Source organism: Oryzias latipes, chromosome 17, assembly GCF_002234675.1.
Source record: "Oryzias latipes chromosome 17, ASM223467v1".
In the NCBI taxonomy this organism is placed as follows: domain Eukaryota; kingdom Metazoa; phylum Chordata; class Actinopteri; order Beloniformes; family Adrianichthyidae; genus Oryzias; species Oryzias latipes.
This window is the reverse complement of record NC_019875.2, coordinates 17,024,895-17,047,812: the sequence shown is the minus strand read 5'-3', so window position 1 is coordinate 17,047,812 and position 22,918 is coordinate 17,024,895. Positions and strand designations below refer to the sequence as shown.

Here is a 22,918-nt window from a genome sequence, read left to right as displayed (position 1 = left end):
ATGAAAAAAAAAGAAAGAGGAAAAACGTTTGACATAGAAATTTATTTTATATACCATTTCTGGACAGCCTGAACACAAACACACACAAAAGTAAAGCAAAAAGATCTCAAGCTCACAATCAAATATGAGCTTCTCAAAAACAGTAAAACAGCATCGAGAGACTTTAGATAGGTCAAAGGAAGGAGCATCTGAGATAAATGGCTTAATAATGTGAAGAAATTTGCATAGGGACTCCCAGCAGGCAAAAGGCACAATTATTGTATAAGCATGTCTTTACCAAGTTTGGCCAGACAACACCAGCCTGACATTCAAAGTGTTCTTTGTTTTGAGGATAAGTGAACTTTGCAGGCTGGTTTTGCAAAATAAGACACAAGTCAGGGAAAGAGTAAACACTTAGCCAAAAAGATTTTCTAATTAGAAACCAGAAATGTTACTCCCTGCAAAGAGGAAAAAGTCTGCAGCACCAAAAAAGTACTTAACCTGAGGAAGAAAGTGGCAGCAAAGAACAAGCACTTTCACAAATATACAGTATATGACATTTAACATGTATAGATATTGAGGATTTAGAGTTCCGCATATGATCTATATACGTGCAACAAAAAACATGTGCAATAAGGAAAGGCTATATATACCGGTATTTGGAATATGAAATAATCAGAGAAAACGTGGACAGAAGACCACTTGATGGTGATTGTCAACAACAAAAGGCAGATCCACTTAACATTCAACAACAGCAGTGCTCATTTACGTTTCTTGAAACAACAGTGATTCCCTTCTTTTCAAAACGTTCACATAATATAAAAAAATAAAATAAAATGGAATGTTTCCCTCAATAAATTCATGATTCACATGAATGAAGAAAGCAGGAGGCGAGACGGAAACTACAGGCACTTTAAGGCAAAATTCAAACAAAATTTTAGTGCAAAACCACTTTGAAGGCAAAGGAATGATTCAGGGGGACGCCGGTACAAATGGCAAAGGCAGATAGAAGGGCACAGTGTGGGCGTCAGATCAGTATCTCAAAGACAGTGCAGCAGAAAGGCAAGCGAGGGATGCATCTGTGGGAGGAGCAGAAAGGCTGTGGATTCCAGTGCATGTCTGATTTTGGCTTTTTGTATTGTTTAAGGATACCAGTGAAATGATGAGGTTTCATTTAATGATACACATTTGAATTCAAGCTTAGCTTAAATGACTTTTGGGTTAAAACCTTTAATGCGTGATTAGAACCAATTTTGTTTTATGTGTTGAAACAGGAAATGACTTGTGGGTCAAACTCTCTCTTTAGATTGTGTTGGAGTGTATGGACATTGTATGTTCTGAGTTTGAACAGACAACTCTGCTCTATTGGTCAGTGCTTAAAAGATGGACCGGCTGCCGACTTTTTGGTCCCATGTGTGACTTTTCATCGGGCAGCTTTGAGGCGCCTCTCCCATCTGCAGCGGCCTGTCGCTCATATAGACTCCCCAGCAGCTGCGCCGTTTTGAACACAGAGGAGTGACCCGCCGGTTTCAGGGACTGCACCTTCTGCAGGTTCTGCAATGTCCGCAGCATCTCTGCAGACACGATGGGTAAATGCTGCTCCTGGATCAAACTGGAGCTGGTGGGTCGCAGGACTGTGTCGCGCTGAGCTGGCGGCCTGGGAACCGATCTGGTCTGTTTCTCTGGAGTGGCTTGGACTGAGATGAAAGAAGCTTTCTTCTGTGGTGGAGGGGAGTCATTGTCGTTGTCATCGTCTCCTGACTGGTCACTACATATTGAGCTGTCGGAGTTTTCACCGACACTTTCATCATTACCACTGTTGTCTTGGATGTCATCTTCCTCTTCTTTGATGCCATGTCCGTCTGTGATGTAAATCATGTTTTTAGGCAGGGAGGTGAACTGGTAAACGAGGCGCTGCCCTTCGACCTTATTCAGTATGCCTCTCTGGTAGTAGTACCTGCACAGATACAGTGGTTTCATAAAAATGGGTATTAGACACAGAAACAGAAAAATCATTGACAGCATCTTAGTTTGTACCCTTGATATAAGAACCCATTAAAAATGCAAGTGTTAAAGACGTTTGTTGAATCGCTGCTGCTTTTTTTAAAGCACATCGGCCGATCCACCTTTCAGAGTAGCTGTGTGTGTTTTTAAACATGTCAAACAGTCTCATCGTTGATTCAGTGATTTTCTTTTATCATAGTATTTACAATGACAATGAGGGATGGGATTATATGAATTCACTTCTTACCACTCCCTTTCTAAGCAATTAATTATGTATTTACATTTTTACCGTCTTTTTCCTTTGTTTTTGTAAAAAAAAATAAAAAGTTTAATATATTTGTGTTGTAAAGTAAATTTAAGACTTGAACCTTCCTTGGCAAGTTGCTGATGTTCCTATATCCTCGAACAATTTCTTTAACAGATTCCTAAGACTTTTCACTTCTATATATCATATTTTTTGAAACAGATCTGTTTGCAGCCAAAGTGAAATTGCAAGTCAAGGCTGTCATACCTGAGTGCTCTTCCCATCGTCTCATAATTCATGTCCGGTTTATTTTTGTGTTTCCCCCAGAGTCTGGCTACAGCTTTTGAGTTGACCAACTTGAAGATCCCAGCCTGTGGATTGGTCCACTTAATGTAGCGTGGACACACCTGCCTGTCCTGCAGCAGCTCCATCAGGAACTGCCACAGGTACAGTGTGTTTCCTCCTGAGTAACACAAAAGACACGCACAAAGAACACATTTTATATATCATTACACCTGGACACAGCATCTACATATCAATTTAAATGAAAGCGTGTTGCCAAGACAGATCTAGTTTATCTTTGTTGTGTCTTTATTGACATGAATGAATAAGCATTGAATGCAAACATTAATGATCAGGAAGAAAAGAGCATCAAACCAGCTCTGTAACAACATTTTTTAGTCACTTATCTGAATAATGGCAAACAAAAAACGGAGTGAAAAGCTTGGGACACAAACTCTAAATCACTTGTGCTTTAGAAGAACAAAACAAAAAATGCATTGAATGAGACATCTAGGTCAAATGATATTATTGTTTCATACTGTGGGGCTGAGTTAAAAAGCATAATCAATTTGATTTTCACTAAGAACATGTAAAAATAGATGCAGCAAAAAAATCAATTTTCTTTTTTTGGTAAAAGAGTAAGTTTTTGATGAATTAAAAGAAATCCTAATTTTGTAAATCAAAGTTTCATTTTATTTTAAAATCCCTGGATAATTGTTTTTCACAGCCCAACAAAATAGTTTTTCGTAATATCGCACAAAAATTGACATATAATCAAGTGGTGTTTAGTGAGACATCAGATTCAATTGCAAACTTGTGAATTAAAGTCAGATAGCTAATAGTTTGGTGGTGATTTACAGTTTTCAAATTAGAAATGATCACATCCGTTTTTCCAATATACAACAGTTCTTTTATGATGCTCAGCTCTAATAAAAACAGGTCAAATGCTGCACTGCAGCCACCCTAATCACATATTATTTGATATGATACTGAAGTCTCCAGCTTGTTATAACTGACTGTACCTTTGTTGTATTTGTCCTTTTTTACTGTAATTTCTGGTGTGGGAGACTCTGCTCTCCGATGTTTAAATTTTTGACCTGCAAAAAAAAAACACAAAAAAAAAACAACCAACACGTTAAAGGAAAAAAAAAGGGTTTGTTCTCAGAAAAGTCGGAACAAATTCTCACCTCTCTTTCTGGACTGCAGCTGGGCCACAGGCCTCTTTGAGTGCAACGACTTCCACTGAGGCTCATCAACAGCTCCCACAACCCCGTCAGCTGACACGGTTACCTGGGTAACAGGAGTAGTGATGATGTCACCCAGTGATGGCAAGAAGTCCTGGGCTGCAAGTGGACATAAACAAACATAATGAAAGAGAACAGCCTCGTGATCACCGTGTCTAAAAATATCCGCTCACAGTCAGACAGCTATGCAAGCTGGGGATGGAGGTGGGGGGGGGGGGGGGGGGGGGTTTAGAAGGTGAATTAAGGAATACATCTCCCTGGGAGGAGGGGGCTTGCATGATTGGTGCTATAACTGGTGCGTGCATCAACTTACAGTAGTGCTGGTCCAGGGAGAGGGTGTCAGCACAGTCCATGTTAAGGAGAGAGTTAGCAGCAACAAGGTTCTCCATGATCTCCTCCTCTCCACTATCAGTTGGCTCCACTGCAGAACACAGAGGAGGAAGCACAACATAAAACGTTTAGAAAAAGGGATCAAGAACAACATTTAGCAGAACAAATGCCTGACTTAGATTTCGCTAAAGTAGAAGAACAGCTACGAGATCCTATAACGGGATAACAAAGACAAGCTTAAATTATTAAATGTAACTTTTTGAACTGCTTAATAAAACAAATGTTTGATATTATTTTTGATTAAATTGAAATGCATGTCTATAATGAAATTTTTTTTCATCAGAAACAGCTTTTTTAGGTTGAAGTTTCCCTAAAAATAAAAGAGACTTACTATGACAATTCAAGATAGCCAAAGATACATTAGATTACATTAAAAAAAATTGTTATTTTACAAAAATACAACTTCCCAAAACACAAACTTTATCATTATAACAAGTTTACTGGGTGTGATCATATTGTAATATTGTAATTAAAATTGATTGCAAACCGCTGAATACAATTCTATATTATTTTTAGTACCCGAAAATAGAGTAGTTTTTTTTATCTTAAATAGATTTCTTTATATAGTTTCAAAGAAAATCACAATCTTAACACCATTTTTATTGTTCTACTTTCACATAAACAGTTTTGATCGCTAGTTTGTTTTTTAAGGCCCACAAACATTACCAAATGCACGAAAGACACTTTAGGTGGGTCTATAATTTAGTGCGCATCAGTACATGAGCGGTGATGAGGCTGCTGGGAGCTGGAGAACATCTGCTAGCTAACCGCTACTCATTAACAGGCAGAAAAGTTCTGGTGCTGCCGCGTTCAACCTGCAGCTTCTCGAGTCCACTGAGTTCCATTTCAAATAGGACGACAGAGAGAGAGAGAAAACAACACCTGAAAACAGGCCACTGGCCACAGACATGATAGAAGCGGAACTTATTCGCTACTGTCAGCAAGTGCTACTCGTAGCAGCTGTTACCATTAGCCTGGTCAGCGGAGCCCAGCTGTGCTCCACTTCACGATGTTGACGAACGCACAACCCGACACAGCGACATGACTTACTTTTGGTCCCCAGCAGTGGAGGGGAACAAGCTATAGCATGTCTGTCATAGTCCTAGTCATCACGTCAACATCCTTGTGTTATTCAATAACTGTCTTTCACAGGAGAGCACGCGCCACGGATGTTTTGCTCCACTTCCTGAAATTTTCTGAAAGCAGGGCGCGACTGCGCATGCGCAAAAGAGTGTGTATGTATATATAAGTGTATAAGTAATATTAATAAAAACACTAATATATTGTGTGCGTCATTCATGAGCAGTGATATAAATAAAAAACCGACAGCAATAAAATACATGTAAAAACAAAGTTCTGACAGTCAGAAGTAGAGTCTGTAATGAAGTGTGAATGTCACAGGTGAGGAGAGACTAGTGCAAGTGCTGACCTTTGAGCAGCTGGTGATGATCCTCTGCTTGTGAATGTTCACACGTTAAGCCGGAGTATGTCAGCAGCTGTGACTGTGGAACCTGCTCCACTATTACTGCAGGGAAGTCCATCTTCAGGACACAAAGTTCCACAAGTTCAGACGAGAAGAGCTTCCCTCTATTGAGATGAAACTTTGCTGTATGTGTTTTTGGAAAAAATATCATCTCGCACTCACCTGTACCGAGGTAAAATGGTCACTGGCAAAGTCAAAGATGAACTCTGAAGGCTGGAGCATGGCTACTTATCCTCGGTGCACTTTAACCTTTATGAAAGCATCACAGTTTTGCTGATGTTACCTGTTGAGCAGGTATGATTGACTTGGAGATGGTTTCTTGTTGAACAGCAGATGACTCAAATGCTCAAAAGTGATATGAGTGCACAAAGTGACCAAAGACACAGTGGCGTCACAGGAAATCCATTCTCACTCGCGCTGCGCCGATTCTCAATGAGGAAGCGGGGATGGCTGAACCTGCCAGAAAAGAACAGACAGGCACAAGTTAACATTTGCATGAGGAAGTGAACCAGGGGAGCTGTTATGAGAAAAAAAAAAGGTAATCAAGTCCAGGAGACAGTGGAACAATACCCTGTGAACAGATCTGCCTGCAACTTCTCAGTTCACCCCTCTTTTATTTATCTCTTTCTTTTGCCCTTATCGTGCTTCTAAACTGGGCTAAACCAGCGACAGGAAGGAAGCGTTTGGGTTGCAGTGTGTGCCCGACCGCATATGTGAGTGTGTGTGTGGGTGGTTGTTATGAGTAAGAGGGGGGGATGTTAGTGTTGAACTCATCATGTCTGAGCACCACGTTTTTTAGTTGTAGAGCTGCTATGTGCAACATTCCTCCCAACACAACTGGAGTGTAACAGCAGCTCCTTCTCCTTCACTCCTTCTCACCTCATAATCTAGTTTTTTTTTTTTGCTCCTGCTCTTCTCTCTTTTGCCTGACAAAACACTTTCAGGTCTTTTGAGTCACATAGCAGGATGGTCCTCCCTGCTTCTCTGTGCTCGATTTGGAAATGAAAATCAACTCTTCATTTTAATCAGAGTTGGGCAGCAGCATCTCTTTGCAGCACATGCCAAATCCTGCTGCACCTCAGCTTATTCTCAGCTCTTTTGTTCTGAAGATTAAATGAGCACTTAGTCTTTATGCTCCATAAATCTTACTGTAAAAACGAATCACTTGCAAGGAATTCATTCAAATCTCCTCCACAGCTTCTCCATTTTATTAATCTTCAATTGTAGTTGAATAAAGCTGCAGGTTTTATTTTCGTGTATTTTTATAAACTGCCAACATTAATGCAAACCTTTAGCCTTTGTGTGTGAGAGAGATTGAAGCTCAACATGTTTGGGTCAGTTATCACACAGGAAGCACCACTCAGTTAGGAGGAGCCACTTCCTTAGTTTCAGGGGCAAACTGCTGCAGCATCTCTGCTCACAGTGGCCGTTTCTTTGAAAACGTTCTCAGGTGTTTTGCTCCAAACCGTTCAGAGCTGAATGATGGAGGAGTTTGTGGCGTCTCATATGTAGCAAAATATTTTAAAAACAAGAAAAACAACTTTTTTGTCTCTTTAAAGTCCCACTCTGATCATCTTTTGATCTGTTGTAAAAGCATATCCAGTGGTTTTTCAATCATGATTCTGCCGTTTTCAGGCAAAAAAACCCAAACAAAAACAGGTCTGTCTTCCAGGACAGTTTCTAGAGCAGCAGTAGATGATCAGAAATTTGCCCCAAATTGGGGACAGGACAGTTGGCGTGGAGTCAGCTCACCCCCCATCCCCTCCCCTGTTGTGGAGCGGAGCAGGGAGCTTCTTGCCCGCCAGACGTAGTTCCTGCATCACAACTACAAACCCTATTTTTTTGTCTGCTCCTGATTCACAATTTGAATTATAAAAATTGTCAAAATGCTATTTTGGGGTGATTGTTTTACAGTACAGACCAAAAGTTTGGACACACCTTCTCATTCAAAGAGTTTTCTTTATTTTCATGACTATGAAAATTGTAGTCACCTCTAGAAGCTCATCAAGAGAATGTGCAAAGCAGTAATCAAAGCAAAAGGTGGCTACCTTGAACACCCCAGAATATGACATATTTTCAATTGTTTCACACTTTTTTGTTATGTATATAATTCCACATGTGTTAATTCACAGTTTCGATGCCTTCAGTGTTAATCTACAATTTTCATAGTCATGAAAATAAAGAAAACTCTTTGAATGAGTAGGTGTGTCCAAACTTTTGATTTGTACTGTATGTCCTCCATCAACAGAAAACTTCCAAAATAATATGTTGAAAACACCAAAAACACAATAAAAAAAACTGAGTTGGTCTTTAATCTGCATTGTCAAAAACATGTCTTTAAAAGTCGATTCCAGGAATTAAACTTTGGTAACAGTATGACTACATCACCTTTGAAAGGTTTTTAAAATACTGACACAAAATAGAATCTTTTAAAATAAAGTTTATTGTTCTTAATAGTAACTTTTGATAACTTTTCCCAGATGTTAGTTTGTAAATTACCAACATATTGATTTTTTCTGTTTCTTCCTTCAAGTTAAACATAGATTTTATCCATACCTGGAGAAGCATTAAAGCAGATTAATTTGGCTGAATCTGTTTGAAAAGGGCTCAGCAAATCACTGCCAATATTTACATGTAAAGTTCTCCAGTGAAAGGCTAGAGAAAATTTAGAAATGGCCTTCTAACACGAGCAGTGTAGCACAATTTGACTTTTCTTGGATTTTTGATGTCTCAGCTTTAAGAAGAATTCTGTGCATACCCATACCTGTGTGCTGCTCACATGTGTTAGACTTTTTTCACTTTAAAGGGGGCTATCATGCCACCCCAAAGCGATATTTTTGATCCATTAGTGCACATGTGTCAAACTCAAGGCCCGAGGGCCAAATGTGGCCCTCCATGTCATTTTATGTGGCCCCAGAGAGCATAACAGTTTTTCATTTCTTAAAATACAAAATAAAAATTGGTGTGTATTTAATATTATTAATATCTAGGTGGAATCTGACTTGAAATATGGGATTGGGCAACTATACATTAGGACTTAAACACCGTCCATATAACCTAACCTGACAGAATCAAATTTAAAAGGATTTATGTTAGAGGAAAAAGAATAAACATATGTTTTCTATGCAACTGTAATTGTCACTTTAAAAAGTTATAATAAATAAATAAAATAGTTGTTTAACATTAGGAAGTAGTTACGTTTATTTTTCATTACATGTAGTTGAATTTATAAGTCATTACCGGCCCTTTGAGGACAACCACTATGCTGATGTTGCCCTCGGTGAAAATGAGTTTGACACCCCTGCATTAGTGCGTCTCTGAGTATCCCTTTAAATCTTGCTCTATGTGCAGCAGTCCCCCCCCCTGAAAACGACTGGGTCCTCACATTATGACATAGATAAGTAAGGAACAGCCAGCTGCCAGCACCGCCCCCAGGCTAACACACACACCCACTTTCTCAGGGGAGCCAGCGGTGATCGGCTTTCATTTTATATTCCCAATATGCACATCCATCTTTGCAAAAGTTTGGATGTTGTTTGTTTTCGACGGCGAAATGCAGCCATGCTGCCGAGGCCGGCTCTAGGGTAACGACATGAAATGGGCGGCGCCCACAAGGAACCGGTGCCTTAGAGATCGAGGCCTCTTACTTTCAGGTAGGAAAAAGAACTAAGAAAACAGCTAATATTTCATTAAAAAAATCGTTGTTTAGTGGTGTACCGTTAGGGCAGTCGACCCACGATCATAACGTCGCAGGTTCAATTCCCGCCATGAGTTGTAGTGTTCCTGGGCAAGACACTGAACCCCACCTTGCCTCTGGTGGCAGGCAGACACCTGTGTTTGGCAGCAGAGCAGCCACCAGTGTGTGACTGGGTGAATAGGTCTGTGACTGTAAAGCGCTTTGGGCCTTGTAGGTAGAAAAGCACTATATAAGTATACACCATTTACCATTATCATATATAGATTTAGTTTCCTCTGAGAGGCTTAAAAAAAGCATGGTATAGGTCCTTTAACTCTTTTGTCCACTTTGTAAGCGGTCTGCTTTCACATCCTGGTGAACTGCATAAGAGTTCACTTGCAAGTGAATCGTTACTTTCAGGGATATGCGTTGTTATCCACATTAGCGACATTCTTTCATGTTTGCTAATAAAAGCAGACTAACTTAGACCTAAAAGTACAAAGGAACATTTTTTCCCAAAAATGCTTCACTATAAATGTGTGAATCACTTTGAGAGGTCATCATTTAAAACGGATAATGTCAATAAGTTTTTGTGGAGAAATACGCATAAAAGCTAATGTTTTAGCTGGGACAGTCATTTAATGATGTACAGTCAACTCTGCAAAAACGTCAACAGCGTTGCTTTCAGTATAAGAGTTCAGCCTAACATGGTTAAAGTTCAGACCTGCATCTTCTAGGGTTTGGTGCATTGTGAAATTAGTAAATAGCAACACAAGAACACAAAGAAAAATATTGTGTCTGAGCTCCTGGGAAAGAAAAACCTATACAAAATTTAAATGATTGAATTTTTGAACCATTAATCTTCCATTCTTGAAAATTTTGATGGTGTGTGAAATCCTTTCGTCTCCAAATGTTGGAATATAACACGTCTTTGCAACACATTTGTTAAGTTTTCATTATGCAAATTTAGCGACTGAAGCATTTGTTAGTAAAGCGTCCTCTTTTTGTTGAATCTTGCATTCAGCATGAGTGGAAGCAGCATGATGCTGCAGGGCATGCTGCTGTGCTTATCTTAGCCTGCTGTTTAAAAAAAAAAGAAAAACTACAAACAAAGCAGTTGTATTTCTGAAGTGGAACGAGAGCTGTGGCTGCTCTGACATCATTGCCCAGATGAACACCTGAATCTGTCTCATTTTTCTTCCTTTGAACTGGAGCCACCATCGTGCCACGTGCACACGGCCATTGTCAACATGCCTAGGCTGCTGCTTCTATACAGGACTCTTCAACCAAAAAGTCTATTTTTTTTCTATTTTTTTTTTACATTTTTCATCGCTAGTTTGGCCACATAGGTTTGTCTCTAAGGCCCCTGCACTGGGATCAGGGTCTGTGAAGTGGTTGCCAAGCCCCTGAGGACGCTGATAAGTCCCCAACATTCCCTCCCCAGTTTGTGGGAGAGAGGGGGTCAGAACCGAGATAGACTCCGTTTTTGACTGAAAGAGGCAGTGTGTGTGTGTGTGTCTGTGAACTAGGCGAGCCTGATAACACCATGGCAAGTGAGGGAGCAGCTGATAAGCTGCTGTTGTTGCTTGGGGTTACCAGGCTTTGTTAAATGAATATGGCGTGTGAGTGTGTGTGCGTGTGTGTGTGTGTGAGCATGAGACTAAGACCAATGGAGGTGGTTTAGCTCTGTTTTGACAGTCTTGCTTCATAAAGCATTTGGAATAGTTTTTTTGTGTTTTAATGATACTTTTCTTTGAATATCTTGACGCTCAGAAAGTCTCAGAAAACATACTTTCACTTTCCCTTTAGCACGTCACACAACTTTAATTTCTCTAGCTTCTCTAACTTTGTTTTTCGAAGAAACGTGTCATGAAATGAATTAAGACAAGTGCTTACCTTGTGTTATAGCCCACGTGTCTGCATGTGACAGAGCAGTAGCTGCCAGGAGGATCCAAGAGAGCAACGGAAATTGCTCTCATTACATTTGGCAGAACCACATTTGCTTACAGACCTTGGATCAGTTTCCTTTTTGTGCCTTTCCTGTCATCAGACACAGTAGCAGCTACATTTTAGCTTTCTGTGGAACAAGTTGACGGTTTTTTTCTCCTTTGTAGACCTTTACAGTTTTTGCTTCCTTTTTTTCCCCAGAGAACTGAAACAACCTTCCCCTCCTCTCCCCGCCTCACCTTGTCCTACAATATCTGATTGGTTACCTGTGTTATTAGTCAAGGTAACCCAGAGTGACCATTGTCGGTGTGGAGCGAGTGTAAACACAGTTTTATTTGCAATGTAAAGCAGCTGAGAGCCAAGCAACCTATCTGCAAACAGACAAGAGGTTTATGAGGGTGGACACACAAGGGATGTGATTGTGTGCCTAATTTATTTAAGGAAACGGTTTATATGAACACCCAAGGCAAATGGAATCATGGTCTGAAAACTTCAGATTAAGTTTGTGGGTTAAAGGTGGAGCAAATCTTGTTCAACTAAGGATTCTTTAACCAGTGCCTGACGCTCCCTGGTGGCAAAACTCTGCATCAGTGCCCTTAAAAAGAACCGCTCTCCATCTTTAATTTACATTTCTTTCATTCATTATAGATGTTACTCATCAAAGTGGAACAGAAAAGCTTCCAGACAATCCTTTCCTGAAATCATAAAGGTCTGTTATAGACCTTTCTGAGAAATTGAGCTCTTTTTCCCCACATGGGAACAAAGACCTTCTGCAGACAGCATGTGTACTGACACTGTGGTGTTGGCTGCAAAGCAAGCTATCTGTAAAGGTCAAAGGCTTATAAATATGGCAAGTCTTCATTTCTGTAGATGAAAACCAGACTGTTGTTTTTATGTCATCACAACTTCACTCATCAACAAGCTGTGACTTGCACCCCCTGAATAAGTGCTAACATACTTAGGACACATCTTGTTAAAGTACTGTAGTTGTGTTTTTTTTAAGCTAAGTTGCCATAAAACTCCTATAAGTCATGTCATCTTAGAACTATCGTTTGATTTGTTTTTTTGTTGCCAAAGCTGTGGGAGGAGTTTAACCAATAATCCAGGATAAACATGACCTCACCAGCAGTAGAAACTTCAAGAATGTGCTGGTTTGGCCATTAATTGGGGTTAACACCCATAATGCTTTTATAAAACAGCAGAGAACAGGAATCCATTCATGTAACATGGAATCTGTTTTAGTTCGGTATGAGAATAATGAACTCCAAAAAATGAAATGTATATCAATAGTCGTATGTTTAATACTAACAATAACACCTTAAGGCTATCTAACTATGATTATTTTTTAGCAATGCTGTATAAAGCTGTCATCTTGCCTCATTTCTTTGCAGGTTAGTGTTGGGGCAATCACATCTGACACACTGACTGACCACTTTTTTAGTCACATATGTCCAACTGCTCGTTAACGCAAACTTAACCAGTCAATCACATGGCAGCCATGCATTTTGGCATATAGACATGGTCAAGGCGATCTGCTGCAGTTTAAACTGAGCATCAGGATGGGAAAGAAAGGTTATTGACTTTGAACATGGCATGCTTGTTGGTGCCAGATGGTCTGGTCTGAATATTTCAGAAACTGCTGATCTACTGGGATTTTCACCCATAACCATCTCTAGGGTTTACAGAGAATGGTCCAAAAAAAGAGAAAATATCCAGAATCAGTTCTGTGGGCGGAAATGCCTTGTTGAGGCCATAGGTCAGAGGAGAATGACCAGACTGTTTCCAGCAGATAGAAAGGCAACAGTACTTCATATGACCAATAAGCATTATCTGATTCAGCCAAAGTGTTACACAGCCGAAGGTTGAGGTGGCTTGTCAAACACAAAACTGTTTTGTGAACAATATTTGTCCTATCTCTGATATTTTACAGTTCCTGATGGTTTAAGATTCTTAATTCTTCCTGCTGTGAACTCAATTATATTGAGTTAGTTGTTTGTACACTAATATCAAATGTTGTGTTGCCTTAGTTTGTTCTAAAGTCAAGAGAAAGATGTATGGTCTTTTGGCTCTTTAATTTCTCTTGTACACTTGCCCTTGTGCAAATGTCAAGTCATTGAAACACAAACAATAAAAGGGAAGTGTGAAGGGGTGGAACAAAATTCTGTTGATGTGAAAATAAAAGAAAGGAAAAACAAAAGTCTCTGGAGGTCTTGCAGCAATGCTTTGTGCAGTTCCTGCTGCTGGATATGTCTGCTTGCCCTCTGCTGATGCACACCATGTGTGTGCAGGCATGTTGACTATGCATATGCTCAAACGTGTGACATCTGTGCATCCGTGCAAGTGAGTAATGAGTCACGTGACGGTGTCATTTGTCATCTATTCTTCCAAGTGTAAAAACCGATGGTGCATGACCAGCAACGGTGCATCAAATTAGACAAAAATCCAGGGTTTTCATGAGCACAATACCTTAACCGTTTGTGTGTGGAGCCATTAGGATCTCACTTTGTGCTGGGCTTGACATTTTTCCCTCAGAGTTGTTTCCAGCTAAAATACATGAGCACACACACATACTTCAACAATCCCAAAAAGAGCCTATTTTCTTTGTTCTTACTAAATGTTTGCCAAGATGCAATGCCAGACTGAAAGATTTATCCCACTCATGCTGTCAATCCAGAATAAATACTCTCAGACTGAAGAAAAAAGCTGTGTGTTTCAACATCACAAGCTTAGTGTACACTTTTAAATGACTGCAACTTTGTCAGCTGAATTCTGTTCGGATAAGATCAAAAGCGTTAAGGTCTCAAAAAGCAGACGATTATTTCTGAATAAACTACGTATCAATGTGGAGCAAAGATGATTCCCATGAAATGCGAAATTCCTTTCAGCTCTCCAGAATTTGTAAGTGACTTTATACATCATGTTCATATGCAGATAATTAGTTTTGAGTAGCTGGTAAAGAGCATCTCAAGATGCAACTTAAATATGCAGAAACACAGTTGGAGGGTTAAAAACGCAGAAGAATGTTCTCAGAAATGCTTGGAACACAGACCCAACTGGAAAGAGCTTGCTGCTCTGGTATGTGTGGTTTTTTTTGGGATGTTTGGTATCCAAATCTACTGCACCTTGAAAATAACGTTGTATGCCAGAAAATAGGGGGGGCTGTTAAAACCCAGGGGACCATAGGGAAAAATGGTTTCCAGGGTTGTCCCTCATACTTCCATCATTCCCATAAAATATCACTTTGATATTTAGTAAAAAGTAAAGTCGCCATATTGGCAACATTTTCCTTCCTGTCTTCTATGGCTTATCAGTAGCTGGATATGGCTTATCAGTAGCTGGATTCCAGGGGCAATAGTCTGAGCAGAGATGCTCAGACCTCCCTCTCCACAGACAATGGCATCAATGTTCCCTTGACCCCAGGAACGGCGGGTGCTGCTGTGCTTGGATGAAGGAGATGCCAGAGGCATCTGTACTGGCCTCTGTCAATGAGAAGGAGCAGCAAACAATCCCCAGGATACCAAGCTCCTCATCCTTTCAAAGAGTCCCGTGCTAACCTGCGGGGGGGGGGGGGGGGGGGGGGGGGGGCAATTTTTCTCCAAACCCCAAAAACATGTGTGAACTGGATGGGCAGATTCTCAAGAATCCTCTTGCACGCAGTGTAAGGTCTAAAGCTGATCTGCTTTTCTACATCTGGATTTAAAATCCCACTGTTCCTTCTACAGTATATCAAATGCCATACTCTGGATTCTTCTATTCACTACTCTGGAGTATTTTCCCATTGTCAGTGGCTTAAAAGTGTGATCCACCTCTAATTGGAACACAAGCTCCCTTCTCCCTCTCAAAAAGAGGGACCACTAGCCCAGCCTGCCAGCCCAGAGACACTTTACCCAACCGCCATGTGATGCTGTATGTCAGTGCCAAGACAGCCTCACAACAAAGAGAGACTGAAGATACACTAAAGGAGCTTTTGGCTACCTCTGTGCTGAGGCTTCAGATTGGCTGATGGAGTGACACACTCCAGAATCATCAGCCTCCCCTTCCTAAATGGTAGGCGTGTCCACGGGATTAAGGAGATCGTTCAAGTATTTCTTTCACTTCTTGCCAGTGTCCTCAGTTAAGGTCACACCTCCTCAAACCCCCACAGGAAGCCTGGGTCCTCGGCATTGCTGCTTGGCATGTAAGTTAAAACCAAATTAGGAGACATGTCCCAATCCAGAGGTGAGGGAACATGATCCTAGCATTCACCAACGTAAACCTCAGCAAACGACCACTGACCCACACCAACCCGCTATCAAATCTAGAATAGAAAAGAGTCCAACTCCCCTCAGAATTTGGTTTTAGAGCCCAAATTGTGAGCGGAGGCGAGCTATAAAATCTCTGACCATTACCATTTAGTCCCCTGTACAAGTTTAGACTCTCACTGAGGGGAGTCCTGTCTCAATGGTTTCAATCAATTACTGTGCGTCAAACTATTGAGGAGCCCACCCTGGACTTTTCCTTAAATTGCACACCACAAGCTTATTACGATTTTTCCTATGAGTGGTGGGCCTATGCCAGGGGAGCGAACACGCAGTTCTTGAGCCACATGCGGCTCTCGGCCTATAAGAATGCGGCTCTTTGCCTCTTACCATATTTTCCATATACCGTATTTTCACGAACATATGACTATAGCGCAGTGCGCCTACTGTGTTGTTGCGGGACTTCGGTAAAGACGACGTAGGAGAGGACAGGATGAGAACGGTGAGGAGAGAAGTGAGGTCGTGAAAGAAGACACCCCCACCCCCCGAGTAGTTCAACCGTGCAGGTATGTGCATGATACAGAACAACATCGTTTTGGAAACCCTGAAAATGCCGCCTGCAAAGAGATGCGACTATGAAGCACAGTTTAAACTGCAAGCTATCAGCTACGCGGAGGAACATGGGAATCGAGCAGCTGCCAGAGAATTCAAGATTTATGAATCCACGGTTCACAAGTGGATAAAGCTGGGAAACGCACTCCGACAAGTCAAGATGACACAGCAGAGTTTCCGTGGAAATTAAGCGAGGTGGCTTGAGACCGACTTGACTGAAGGCAGTAACGCTTGCTGAGGAAAGGAAAACTGAACATTTTCAAGGAAGTGTTGGTGCTTTCGTTTTATAAAACGGGCCATCTTTCCATCCAGGCGAGAACTACAGTCGTGCAGCAACTTCCAGCGGATGACAATGAATAGCTGTCCATTCTCCGCTCCTTTTACTGTGAGGCAGTGCCAGGCGTGGTTCGCCCCACTTTGTGAATGGATGGTAAAAACTTGGGCTGACGTATCTGCTTGCACTGCTGTCGAAGTGCCGAAAAGCCGGCATCAATGATGAGGAGCCGCACGGCAACGACAAGGACTCTGACGATGATGAAAGGGAACCTGGTGTGTTTGATAGAAATTTAGCCCGGCTGTTCATTCCAGATACAGAAGATGTGGACTTTGATGGATTTTTGGATGCTGATTGACGACTGAAAAAAATACCAAATAAATCACAATCAACTCAGTTTTGCTCCTGCTGTATTTTTTAAACACACACTAGAATGTATGTTTTACAGGTATGTATTAAAGTGCCCGCACTTTAAAACCTAACACCTTTTGTATGTGTCACATATAGAAATAAAATCCATAAATGAAACTGCACCCTATGGTCGTGAAAATATGGGTACCGTGGCTATGCCTTATTTCAATTTTAGTTTTTTTTTTGCCTCTTAAACCAAACTCAAATCCATCAGAAGGTAATAAAACAAATAATAATAATAAATACATTAATTTGACATTAATTTGAGTGGGTGTTTTGACAGTGTGTACGGAGCAATATTTTAATATTCCATCAATTGTCAGTTTTCATGCAAATAGTCAATTATTTGTTTTTAAATAAAAAAGAAAAAGAAGTTAGAAAAGTAACACTTTTTTACTAAAGGTCAAAATTAAATTTATGCTTCACACATCTGAAATGTAATGTATTTAATGTGTTTATTGTGAATATGAATTACTTAGACACCAGAAGGATGCTCTGTCCAGATGTTTGTGTATTTGTTGGTGTAAGGGTCATTGAAAGAGGAATGTTGACATACTAATAATACAAAGAATTACCAGTTACATATGAACATTGAACTACTCAGTTTTTACAATCGTAAATCTGTGCCTCACGACCCATCAACCCCACTGCAAGTCACTGAGTAGTTGTGTGTGTCAGATGGAGGCAGAGAATTAGATAGTGAGAGGGAGTGAGTGTGTGTGTGTGGAGGGGGTATCTGACCTCCAGGGTTAACTCTGTTAACTCTGGCCAAGCTGCATTTGATGTGTATATTGAGGGTTTCCCCTGCCTTTGTCCACGTGTGCCCGGGATGGGCTCTGGCAGCCACGTGACCCCAAAAGGGACTAAATAGATTTAGAAGATGAATGAATAAATGAAAAAAAACAAAGAGCAAGACAAATACAAAGGAAAATTATAAAACACATACATTGCCCCCCACTCACACACAACATAACAAAGCTTAAAATGAGTCAGATAAGATTAGAAATGGAAATAGAAGCCTGATAATAATAGCCTGGGCTTGCTCCGGGGGGGGGGGCGGCGCTTTCTGGCTCCCCTCTCTCTGTGTGGGGGTGGTGGTGCTTGGCCTGGGGTGTCTGCGCCTCCGGGGGTGGGGCCCCGGGGCTGGGTGGGCCTGGCCCCCTTGCTGGGGGGGGCGGGGGACGGCTGTTTGACCACCGGGGGACAGTCTATCATCTGTCCCCAACTTACCCCCTTCCTCATATAACCTCATAATAGGGTGAGGGGGTGGGGGGCTTAGCCTGCGATGAGCCTTGGGGGGGGGTTTACTAGGCAGTGGCCCCCCTCCTGTGGTTGCCGTATGGAGTGGGCCCCCCCTCTTTCGGTTTTATTTGCACCTTAGACATGTAGGGCCCTTGGTAGGGGGGGTGCTTGGACATCACTGCCAGCAAGCAGCGGATGTCTTCCTAGCACCCTACCCGCCAATTTTAACCGCACCTTAGACATTTAGGGCCCCTTGGTGGGGAGGGTGAGGGGACGTCACTGTGAGTAATCAGGAGATGTCCCCTTAGTGCCCTACCCGCCAATTTTAACCGCACCCCCCTTAGTACACACACCCCTCCCCCCTCAATATATACATCCCAACATAAACACACACACATGCACACACACACTCTCTCAAACACACATACACGCACACACATTTTGCAAGGAAGGTGGGACCTAGGACCATCTGTCCCCTGCCTCTTCCCTGGTGGGGGGTACGGGCCCCTTTGCAACGGCGGCTGTGTCCCCGGGGTGCCGGCTTCCTGGGCCCGGCGGTGCTCTCTCCGCGCGGTGGGGGGGTTCACATTACATCTGAGCCGGGGGTGTTCGTGTCCCTGGGGGGTGGGTTCTGGTCCTTGCTCCTGAGTGCTGGGCCCTGCCAAATTTCCAACTGTGGCCGAGCCTGGTCGGGCCATATTTACAACACCCCTTGTGGGCCCTCTTTTTTCCCCGGGGTTCCCCCCTCCTGGGCGGGGGCGGCGGGCCCCTGCCTCGCTCCTCCCTGGACCAACCGTGGGCCGGGCGGATGGCTGCCTGGAGTGCGGAGTGGGTCTCCCTTGGGGGGTCCTGGCTCGTACCTGGGGTTGGGGCGGGGGGATGCCCGGAACTCCTGGGTGGTGGTGGGGTGCTCGTCTGGGGCTGTGGGCGTCCTTCTCCGGTGGGGCCCTGCGTTGGGTTCTCCCGGCGCGGCGGGGGGGCTGCTCTCCTGGCTGGGCTGGGGCGGCGCCCTCTTTCCCTCCGTGCCTCCCTGCTCTCTGGCTCTGGGGGCCTTGCGGCGGCCCTGCTGGCCCTGGCCTGGGTGGCGGGCTTGGTCGCCCGGGCGGCGGTTGTTCCCTGCCGGTTCCCGTGTGGCGTTGGGGGGATTCCGGCTGCCGCTGCTGGTGTGGTGGGGGTCTTGGGGTGGGGATGGCTGGGCACTCTCCCTCCTTCTTTTCACGTTCCACCATCCATTTTAGAAGAACATAAACACTCACCTGAGCACAGGTGTTAGCTCAACAGACTGAATGACTGAAATATTTCACACTAGTTGGTTTTAAGGCATAAGTATGCGTGTGAACACTATCTGTTTTGTGTACATGTCGACAGGTGGACATTTTTGCAACTAACAGGTGTGTTTATAACATTTGAGTGTGTGTGTGGACAGGCTCCGCCCTTTTTTTTTGTTTTGTTTTTTACATTTAAACCTTACCATAATGATTAACAACCAGTAAACTTGTTGCTTTATGCTGCTTCATGGTCTTATCCCCCTTCCCCTCCTATTATCACCCCCTACCCCCCCTCTCTCTAACGTCCCTCTCTCTTCTTCCCCTCTTTCCTTTTCCGTCCGGTCCAACACCAAAGATTTTCAGACATGTTTGAAATTAATAAAGTTTGGCCTCAATTACAAAAGGGGTTTATTCAGACATACCTTTGGTTTGTCTGAAGATTAATAACCCCTCTTGTTAAAGTAAAATATGTCCAACCCAAGAGGCCCTCAGCTCTCATCTGACTGCCCAGCTGTTGGACAGGACAAGTTAAAAAAAAAAAAAAAAAAAAAAAAATGGAAATAGAAATAGAGATCTGGCTTGATACTAATTGAGGAAACGATAAACTGGGGACTTGTCCACATCAGTGACACCCTCACGCACGTTCACAAGGGACGCTAACTTAGGACCCCACCCCTGAACAAAGCAAGGAGCCAGACTTGGGAGATCCCACTGCAGTGACAGGATCAGTATGTTCTCCCACTGAGAAGGTAGAATCACTGATGTGGAGGATCCCTCTGAGGAAAACACTGCAGTTTTGAAATTGGAGTTCAGAGAGTTTGTCTATTAGCTGAAAAGGTCTGTAATGACAATATGATGCCATCATTAGCTCTTTAAGTTTTTACTAAACTATCATGGAGGAAATGTGCTATTGTTTACTGTTTATATTTCTAATCTTATTTAAAGGGACATGGCAAATATATTGGTGTAAAAAATGTAAAAGTGACAATGATTTTAAAACAGCAGCCATATTATCTGTAAAAAAAAATAAAATAAAATGGGGAAAGCTAAATATTCATCTAAACTATTTGCCTACAGACGTGTGTGGTTATCAAAAACCTCTACTATCAGACATATTGTTGGGCATAGAGGCACTGGCATAAACTGCATTAGACAAATGATTTTTATACGGTATTCTTTTTCTTATGTTTGTTTATTTTCCTTCCATGAAAAATACCACATCACACTAAATATATTCAACACAAGTCCACACATCTTTATGACTGGAAGAGAGTAGTAAGAAGATTAAAAATCTTATATAATTTCTGCCCTTATATATAATATCTTAAAGAAAAAAAAGGAACACAAGAGTTTTCGCAAACTATATTCGAACAAAACATGAATGGACACAAATGTCATTAGAGTCAACAATGCAAAGTTTTGACTTTATGAGACCTCTTTTTAAACTTTGTTACTAGAATATGAAGTCATTTTAAGGAGTGCATCTTAATGAATGTTTTCAACACTCACCACAGGAGTTCTGAAAAAGGTTCAGTAAAGAAAACAGAACAAGGTTGTCAGTAAGGTAAATTATATTGAAACAATCTGTTTATTGAAACCTGTTCTGTGAAGTTTTCAGTGTGTTGGTGTTTGGTCAGATGGAGCTTCTGCTTTAGTTTTGTTTTCAGGAAGTACATTTCAGGTCGGTCAGATTCAGATCTGCTTTTTGACATTAATAAAGAATAGGTTTTTTAAATCTTAAATTACTTTCACTTTGTGTTTTTGGGTTACATTCAAAAAGGGCAATGTTCAATTTTGTAGCATTTTTCTGTAATATTAAGACTTTTTACACTCCTTATTCTAGTACAGGCTGATCTTTACTGTGCCCAAAAATCATTATGTTTTTTTAAATAAAGACTCTTTTGACTTATTACTTTCCGGGCTTGTGGATGGTGTGCACTTTTTAAATTATCTTCTCTATTAGCATTTGTGAAAATTTATTGTGTGATGTCTCCTTTCTGGAGGGGGTTTCCTCTCTTTACTGTTTGTTATGAACCAGAAAGAATTACATGGAAATTCTAGGACTGTTCTTTTTTTTTCTCTTCTTGATATGAAAGAACTCTGCCGCTGCTCTTTTTTGCTTACACACCACATAAGCAGGAATCTTTAATTAGTTGTTTTGTCAGATGAATAGTTCTTTCAACATAAAAGCAACATGTCATGCAACTTAATAGAGATTTTCCATAGAAAATGTTTTTGATAGTTTGTTGGCCCACCACTCCTTGTGGATGTAGAGAAAAAACTGGGTTACATTTTTTTACCAATATTCGGTTGCAAAATGAGACTAAGTGTCTTGCTCAAGGCCACAATGGCACCTCAACAGTAAGTCCCGATGGCATTCTCGTTTGTTGTCCAAACCAGCTCGACTGGCTCCTCTGGCGGTGGAGGAATTGCCGCTCTACTCAAAGCTCCACCCAGTTGGCTGTGCTTGGCAACCCATGTCCAAGGGAGATCCAGGTGCACCCCGTGAAGGAAGTTCCTCTCCCCTGCTTGAATCTGTGATCTTTGCTGTTTGTTTATAGCCTACAGCTCATGAACATAAGTCAGGACATGCAGACCCCTGCAGATGAACTACCAATCAGTTGATTAGTCTCACACTTCATTCCACTATTGCTTGCAAACAAAAGGGCCAGATACCTAAACATTCACTTTGGGAAGGGACTTCTTGGTGCAAACTATACAACATATTGCAGAACTAAAACATTTGTAAATGAAAACAGAACAATATAAATTACAAATGCACAGAAAATGAAGCATCAAAACCTAAAATAATAAAAATCCCAGATTTGTCTTTGCTTAAATTGTGTAAAAAATGTATTTTGGTTTTTAAATTCCTTCTATTTATTTAGTTACCTGTAAATAGTTTTTTAAGCCCATTGAACCAATGCATCCCTCTCTGATTTGTCAAATCAAATCAAACTTTATTTATAAAATAGCGCTTCTCATGCATTTTGTGCAGCTCGAAGCGCTTTAACATTGTCTCATTGCATAGCAAACTGTTAACTCCATTGCTGATTCAAAAAGATCTGTACTTTGCTTTGGGAAAACAAGTTAAGGTATTGTTTCAAAGGTTTAGCAATGCTTATATTCATCACACTATTGTTTAACCAGATTTTTCTAATTTATGTGTTGCAATTTACTTAACATCTGCAAAGTTTTAAATCTGTGTTTTTCTTAACTCCCTTCGCTTGAGTAAAGCAAAAAGGTAGTGAAAAACATTCACTTTGATGTTTTCTATTTTTTTTTTCCAGCTCGCAAGATCCATGTTATCCTTGAGGGTCAACAGTGATTGGAGCCAGATAAATCAGCTCGGGCTCTGCTGGGAGCCAAAAAATCTACAGAGAAATGTGGTGTTGGTGATTTCTTTGAGTCAGTCCTCCTCAAAGCTCTGGTGGGTTGTATTTAATGTCAGCCCAACGAAGGAAGAAGCCTTGTGGGGGAGACTGAGGGAGAAATCCACCAAGGAACAGGGGAGAAAAGAAGTAAGATTAAGAAAAAAAATAAACAAATAAAAAAATAACACGGAGACAGAAAAACATGACAGAGTGAAGACAAGTTGAGAGGATGAAGACATGAGACGAGAAG

The 22,918-nt window shown here is 41.5% G+C and overlaps 1 protein-coding gene and 1 long non-coding RNA gene across 5 annotated transcripts; one reads left to right on the top strand and one right to left on the bottom strand.

The window, feature by feature from the left end:
* Window positions 1–27: 27 nt before the first annotated feature.
* Window positions 28–11,444, bottom strand: LOC105358126 (ETS-related transcription factor Elf-1-like). 4 transcript variants are annotated; one of them, XM_023965002.1, is made up of 9 exons: window positions 11,199–11,444; window positions 5,789–6,082; window positions 5,573–5,684; window positions 4,067–4,174; window positions 3,697–3,852; window positions 3,532–3,606; window positions 2,495–2,690; window positions 1,794–1,936; window positions 28–1,698 (listed from the first exon to the last, which is right to left on the bottom strand). In XM_023965002.1, the coding sequence occupies exons 2-9, from the start codon at window positions 5,846–5,848 to the stop codon at window positions 1,451–1,453; spliced, it is 1,098 nt and encodes a 365-aa protein (XP_023820770.1). In that variant the 5' UTR covers window positions 5,849–6,082; window positions 11,199–11,444; the 3' UTR covers window positions 28–1,450. The 4 variants fall into 4 exon arrangements, with proteins under 4 accessions (XP_023820770.1, XP_023820767.1, XP_023820768.1 ...); XM_023964999.1 differs by having other exon boundaries at window positions 28–1,936; window positions 11,199–11,442; XM_023965000.1 differs by lacking the exon at window positions 11,199–11,444 and adding an exon at window positions 6,197–6,283 and having other exon boundaries at window positions 28–1,936.
* Window positions 9,005–22,838, top strand: LOC110014008. Its single transcript, XR_002289170.2, has 2 exons — window positions 9,005–9,279; window positions 22,585–22,838. It is a non-coding gene; the product is annotated as an uncharacterized LOC110014008 (long non-coding RNA).
* The last annotated feature ends 80 nt before the right edge of the window (window positions 22,839–22,918 follow it).